The sequence below is a fragment of the Apis dorsata genome, unplaced genomic scaffold, assembly GCF_000469605.1.
Source record: "Apis dorsata unplaced genomic scaffold, Apis dorsata 1.3 scaffold_233, whole genome shotgun sequence".
In the NCBI taxonomy this organism is placed as follows: Eukaryota; Metazoa; Arthropoda; class Insecta; order Hymenoptera; family Apidae; genus Apis; species Apis dorsata.
Genome location: NW_006263515.1, coordinates 281,754 through 289,836, shown reverse-complemented (window position 1 = coordinate 289,836; position 8,083 = coordinate 281,754). Strand labels below are relative to the sequence as shown.

The 8,083-nt window shown below is 21.1% G+C and overlaps 1 protein-coding gene across 3 annotated transcripts in view; it reads right to left on the bottom strand.

Moving 5' to 3' along the window:
• The window catches only part of LOC102681156 (urea transporter 2-like), a 21,667-nt gene that overhangs the window by 12,800 nt on the left and 784 nt on the right, over positions 1–8,083 (bottom strand). For all 3 annotated transcript variants that reach the window (XM_031510506.1, XM_031510507.1, XM_031510508.1), the window contains exons 3-5: positions 7,810–7,929; positions 7,311–7,462; positions 6,508–6,652 (exon numbers count right to left, since the gene is read on the bottom strand). In XM_031510506.1, the coding sequence (XP_031366366.1) occupies positions 6,508–6,652; positions 7,311–7,462; positions 7,810–7,929 (417 nt within the window). The remainder of the gene's footprint in view (positions 1–6,507; positions 6,653–7,310; positions 7,463–7,809; positions 7,930–8,083) is intronic.

The following is an 8,083-nucleotide window of genomic DNA, read 5'->3' as shown; positions in this document are numbered from 1 at the left end:
AATAAAAATTATTATATATATTATTATATATATATTATATACATATATATTATAATCTATTTTTTATATAAATATAAATAAATAAAAATAAATATTTATATCTGAACCCAATAAAAATATCACAAAAATTAAAGTTAGCATTTGAAAAATATAATATTATACATATAAATCGTAAAAATTGTTCAATGTTGTAATTTTTAAAATTTAAGACATGTTCTTTTTCCATTTTTAAAAAATTTATCGAGAGAAAAATCAGAAAATTTTCTCAATGATAATATTTTAAGAAGTATTACTGAAATAAATCCACTGCAATTAACAAAAGAAATAAAGTACTAAATAAGATTAGCTCTAACAGAAAAAGTAAAGAAAACAAAGAAATGGATTTTAGATGAATTAAACAGAAATTTAAACAATTGTTATCTTATTTCTTCAAACAAGAAAATTAATGTTTAGAATTTGTTTACTTATAATAAATAATAATATTCTTGTATAATAATGAAAAATATTGAAGATGATGATGTGATAAAGATATCTGTGCATAATTAAATACAAGCTTATATGATTTATTGATATCTACTTTAATTATCTACATTGAAAAATATTTCTTCTTTAATATATATATATGTATGTGATTATAAAAAAATATTTTTAAATACTTTAATGAAATATTTGTTTTATCAGAGTCCATGTTTCATTTCTATAAATTTTTGTAGTTATAATAAAAATGATATTAAATGGACTAATTAACTATTATATAAAAATTATATAATAAATATAGTAGTAGTAATAATATATAAATATTCATAGATTATATATTAATTGATAACATAATCATATATTACTTGATATTATCTTGTTATTAAATTAATAAAAAAAAAATATAGTATCCATTATTTCATACATCAAATAAACTTTATTATCATTCAATCATTTTTCTATTACTCATTTGATTCTATTTTCTTTTTTTTTTTTTTTAATATTACATGTTTTTCAATATTTGATAAACTTTTTAGAAACTTTCGTTATATTTTTGCAATATTCTTTTTCTGCTGAAAAAATGTTGTACAAGTATACGAAATTTTAAAAAAAATTTAAAATAACGATTTATCAATCGATTATTATTCAAATTTTTGATATTTTTGTGATTTTTTAAATTCTCAAAAACTTAAAGAATAATTTATATAAAAGTATGTTGTAACAATATGATTTTTTATTTAACTTAAATAATTCATTATAATAGTTTGGATGAAAAAGAAACAAAATACAAAAATTTAAGTTTGTGTAAACTGAGTTTGAGCTTTTTCAAAAAATTATAAAAATTTTTTCTTAAAATTTCAATATTTGATACCTAATCCTTAGAAGAAGAAAAAGGAAAAAAAATAAGTATTCTGAGTTTCGAAATTTTCATAATTCTAAAAATTAAATTCTATCTCTATTAAAATTCCTTTAAAATAATAAAAGAAATAATTTCTCAATATCGTTTCAATTTCAAAAACAGATCAACTAATCTAACAACGATTTTTCACTCCGAAAATAATTTTCTCTTTTTTTTTTTTTCAACTCACAATTTAAAGCAAATCTATTTGAAAAAGATTTAATTCTAAAATTTCGTTAAAATAATCAAAAGAGAGAAAAAAGAAACAAATCTACGATTTAAATTCAAATTTATGAATCTATCCAACACGATTCCCATCTCGTTCTGGAAACAAACAATGATGATAGGCAAGAAGTTTGTATTGATCGTATGCGTGCAACACCGTGACAACCAGAGTGGAAAAGGCTTTTAAGCTCCGCAGCTTAAGTTGGATGATACACACGCTACAACTAAACACGAAATTATCGTTTTCATCTGTCTTCTGCTGGTCATGTGAGCTAATGTCACGAATGTTGCTTCCTGGTATTTCATGATGATGCGAGTGATATAAAAGATGGCTGTGCTTGCTCTATGAAACGTTAATCAAAAATATCATCAAATATTCAACAACGTTACAGTTACACCGAGAAATGCACGTAACGAATATTTCTAAAAATATCTAGGTAAACGTAAAAAAAAAAAATGTGTTAAGAGGGAGAACTGAAGTAGATTCCATAGTATTACTTTTTTTTTTTTTAATACGTAAAAGTTGCAAAAAGATTTTCACATTGTTATTTTTGTTTTTCAATTGGATCGTTGATAAATCAAACGAAATTTCAATTTTATATAATTTTATTGTTACTTTTATTTTTTCAGATAAGATATATTTTAGAAATATTTTAAAAATTTAATTTTATGAATGATGAATGTGTTATAGATAAAATATTTCAAAATTTTATATGATAAAAAAAAAAATAAAGATAAATATATTTAATTATGAAATTAAATTGAAAAAAGAAATATGAATAAACATATTTATTTAATACTAGAGCTATCAATCTAAAAATATTCACTAATACTAGTCTTGAAATCGATTCAAAAAGAAAGATTTTATTTCTTGGTAAATCGTTATTCGAACAAATATTTGTAGCCATTTTGTTCTTAAATAATGATTTTCTTCCTTTTAAAATGATCATAATATATTTTTTATTATGTGTTTGGCTACATTTCAAGTGTAAAGTACGTAACATTCTTTTATTGCTTCTTGGCTAAATTTCAGATTAAGAATTTAAAATATTCTCTCGCCATTTTTGGTTTTATGTTTTATTATTTTTTATTTATCAACATTCTTAATTGATTTTGAATAATATTAATATAGCAGTTTCTATACAAAAATACACAAACTATATTTAATGATAAATATACTCCTACATAAAAAACTTATATAACGAATTCGAAAAATTCAACATATTTTTGTATTATTAAATTAATTATTTCACATACAATGAAATTTCATTCATTCAAATATTATTTATTGAAAATTTTAGTTTCTACACAAATCGATTTGTATTTCTATCAATTGAATCTCTTTGTCTGTTTATTTGAACGAAAAATCATAGGCAGCAAACTTGTATTGTATATTCTATTCTATAAAATTCAATTCTGTTCATGTTCTGATGAATTTTGACAGACAAATGAAATTTTATTATATTATTCAATCCGACTACATATATTTATACGTATTTATAATTATCATGTAAAAAAGATAGAAAAGTTTAAAAAATGAAAAAAAAATGTATAAAATGTACATGATATACAAATATAGATAAAATATCAGAAAGAGAATATATATTAATATTTAGTATGTTGAAACATGTATAAACTTTCATAATAATCTATAATCTGGATATATATATATGTATATATATATATTGCTTAAGAAATAATTACGATTAAAGTAATCAAAATAATAATTTTAATTTAAGATATAAGATATAATTGAAATATATTTCTATAAAAGACGAAATTAATTTTTAATAATTACAAAAACAAAAAATTTATTCAAGAAATTTAATATTTTTAATGTTAATATCTTTACTAAATTTTTTTTATTCTAAGTTTTTATAATGCTATTAGTATTACAATATATATTCTTTTACTAATATTTAAAATTCATATTAATAAGTGAAACATGAAATAAATGCCAATCGATTCATATTTATAGAATAAATAAAACCAACTAATGACGTTACAGAGAATTACTCATTCTAATCCCGGATCGACATATCTGATTACTCATGATAGAAATAAATTTTTATTCGAAATAAAAATAATAAATAAAGAAAATTTTTATTCGAAATAAAAATAATAAATAAAGAAAATAATTATTTCAAATAAAATGAAAAAATAAATTCATTGAAATAAAGATATTTACAAATAAGAAAATTATTCTTTAAGAAAGAAATTACTTTCAAATAGATTAATTATTATTATTATATTTATTAATTTTTAAATATTAAAATCATAAAAAATGAAAAATAACGAATAATTAATTAAATTATTGACATATAATATCTACATATTAACTAAATCAGTATAATAACAAAATTAATTGAACTTAAAAATAATGAAACGAAATAAATTGGATAAAATGAATTTTATCAGTAATAAAAAACTTCAGATAATGTAAAATCCTTCCTGATGAAATAAGAAATAAGAATTATTATTTCCATATTAAAAATTATGATTTCCATCGATTTTCAATTATAAAAAAAAAAAAAAAAGAGAGAGAGAAAAGTACATAAAAAACTCTATAAAGAAAGTAAACAAGATGTTCATCGTCTTAAGTAAAATATTTTACCTAGCATTTTTTCATTTTTATAAAAATTTGAAGTTCTATGCATCTTTTATCTCTTTATAATAAAGTTACAAAACTCATATACGAACTTTGCAGGGATTTAAGTTAAGACAGTTTAATTTATTTTTCCTAACAATGACGCTACAAACTTGTTGAAACTTCTTGAATGTTTCAAATTTTTAGATAACAAATTTTAACTAAAAGTGACAACATAATACATTCTTGTAAATAATGTTACAATTGAAGCCATTTTTATAAAAATTACTATCTTACTAATTACAAAATTCATAATTATATATTTACGTTTTAAATAAAAAAAAATAATATTTGAATATAAAATTTGAAAAAGAAACACTTTTATTGATGCTTTTAATAATTCAAAAAAAAATTTTTCCAAAAAAATTCGTTCCATTTATTCATTAATATTATGTTAGAAATGCAAATATGAAACTTTTTCAACTTGTTCTAATTTCTAATTTTACAATTAAATATTCAAAAGTATTTCAAGAAATTTATGTAAAATTCTAACTTGAATTTGGGAAATATTATATTAATGCAAAATTAATTTAACAGTATTTCTATAGGATTTTAATTAAATTTTAATTAAATTAATCTATGCGGTATCTCAAACAAATATGTATCTATGTATATCACGCGTTCTTGTATAAATATGCAAAACGTATATATATTATTAACAAATGAAACGTGAAACAAATGATAATGTTATTTGGCATCATCTGCACATATAAAATAAGCGAAACATTGATGTCATCCGCAAATGTAGTAATCATTTATCATTATAAATCCACATTGTGCCTTTGTATAAGGCATAAACTAGATATGGATTGAAATTTGATTTGAAATGGATTAAATTTTATAAGATTTTGAAATTTTCAAAAATATTTTGAAACTAATTAAAAGAGAAAATACAAATTTTTGAATTCTGAAATTTTTCAAAAACTTTTCAAATTTATATATAAGCCAATAATAACAAGTTTGTTTGATTTGTAAAAAAAAAAAAATTAAATTTTTATCATCTCCTCCACCTCTTTATTTATTTATTGAATTAAAGAATTGATGAAATCAATATCGATTAAAACAAATCTAGACATTAATTAAATTTAAACTAAATCTCAACACAAACTTAATTATCTATATCAATTTATTTATCTCGATTTAACGAGTTAAAAATATTAATAAATATCGAGATTCGAAATGTGTTATCGAATGATATCTTCACTAAGGCAAATGAGACGAAATAAAAAAATATATATATATCCTCGTGTATTGAGAAATAATTCAGTTTTCATACCATGTACATATCATAAAATCTAACAGATACAAGAATAATATTGGATTTAACGAAATTAATCTTTAGATTATATGAAATGAAATTGAGTTAAGCTTGTGTCCTTTACGGGCTTTAAATTCATTATCGCAAAACAACAACATATTTTAGAAATATAATTTTTATCGTTATATATCGTATACTTACATAATAAAGATAATATCAATATAATATTTTTCCATGATTAAAATATTTCAAGAGTAATATTAGATATTTCAATGAAATTAATCTCAAAGTCATGTGAACTGTGTCCCTTACGATATACGAATACGAATAGAAAAAATTTATATAACTCTATTGAAAAAACATTTAAATGATTTGTTATTATAAAGAACAAGCTCATGCATATTTTATTTCTAAAAATAATTGCTTTTATCATGAGCGTAACAAAGATAATCCATAAAATCTATTCTTTCCGCGAAATTAATCTTAAGATCGATAAAAATCAGTGTAAATATTATATATATATAATAGAAAAGAGAAAATAATATGATTCCATTCAATTAAAATATATATTAGGGTAACCTTGGATTTTCAAAATGTCCGTTATCGTTATGCTTTGTGCATACAATACAGATAAATCTTAAAGTTAATAACTCTTTTTACTACATTGCAAACTATTGAAAACCATTGTGGATACATTGTATATCGTGCATCCACGATAAATAATAATTTTATCACTTCTTATATGCATGCGAATTTGCAGTAAATAACGTTCATGGTTATATCTAGTTAATTCATGTTGCGTACAATACGCAATACTAATACGCATACTAAGGAACGTTTCGCTTAATGATAGGCGTGCAATTAATTTTTGACCGGAAATGTAATTAATATTGTGAAAGAACGTGCGAATGCAAATTCTTCAAAAATATAAAATTGATTTAAGTACGTGCTTAAAGAATTGATACAATAGCAAAGCTGAATGCTCAAAACAAATTCTATTACCATTCTCATAAGTTGCAGTTTCTCTGCCGTATCAAACCCATTGTGTTTGGCATAAAGGACCAGCAGCAATGCAAATTCAGCCAGATTAAACGGCCATGCCATAGCTGGTATTTTATTGTCTCTCATGGATCGGGTCATGTAAACACTGTGAACATTGATCGTTAACTGTAATAAAATTTAGGAAACAAATTTCTATGATTATCTTAAGTTTCTTTTAGTCATTTGATTTTATTGTAAAATATTAAATTTTATCCAGTAATAGAAGAAATGTAATTTCAATATTTTATATTTAGTGTAATAAAATATTTAAATTTCAATAAAATTTGATTATTTAAAATATTTTTCAATTAAAAAAAAATTAAACTTGAACTGAAATAAAGAGAAAAGAATTTAATTTTTATTTTAACAAAGAAGGATAATAATTTTTAATAATAATATAAATTTATGTGACAAATATTACTTTAAGCAAATTTGAAATCTGAAAACTGTATATATACAATAATAAAAGTGTACATAAAAATAAAATATTCTTAATATAATAAATATAATAAAGATACAATGAAAAATATATTTTTTTATTTATGCAAATAAATTATAAATATATATATAAATTTGTTTCATCATCACTTATTAATATTTATAAGAATATTATCAAGCAAGTATATTATACATTCATATTTGTATACTTGTTCTTATATTGTTCTTATTTGCTACAATTTTAATTATAAATTTAATTATTGTATGATAAATTTTTGCTTATTAATGAAAATTTCTTATTATTTATTATTCAACTTGAAACTTACCTGAATATTGTCCCCAGAAGTATCAATAGTATACATAAACTATCAAATGGTCCATAGATTCTGGGTATCAAAGCATACGATACAGCTCCGACTAATAGTGGATTGAACACGGTCAACCCATTTGCAATATGTTCCTGTGGATCTTGCAACAGCTGCGAATGAAATATTCTTTCCAGAATGTAAATGTGCAAATTCATATGACATGAATGAAAAAAACTCGGTAAAATGTATCACCATGCGATCGAATTAATTCTCGCAAAAAATTCCGCATTGCAGTCATTTTGCCTGACACTTATGACACGATGATATTGTTAACGAAAAAAGCAAATAATAAAAAAATAAAAAAATGATTATATTTCTATGTCACATAATATCAATTATACGAGCAATGTCTATTCATTTTTAATTTATATAATTATATTTCTTTTCATTAATATGCAGAAAATAAATAATTTTTATTTTCAAGAAAAAATATAAAATTTGATATAATTATACGCACCATGGATAATAGAAGACCTAAAAATCCGGTGCTGGCTGCGAATAATAATGTACCTGGTGAAGTAGCTCCTAAAGAAATTATTATCAATAGACCACTAATTGGATTATTCGAAAACACGACCTGTAAATTTACGGCGATTAAATTTGTACGAATTTGAATCTTTTAACCGATTTGAATAGATATATGAATGTTTTTTAAATGATTTTTATATTTATATAAATTAAAAGATATATGATATATAAATAATTTATGTATTGTACTTTTATATATATAT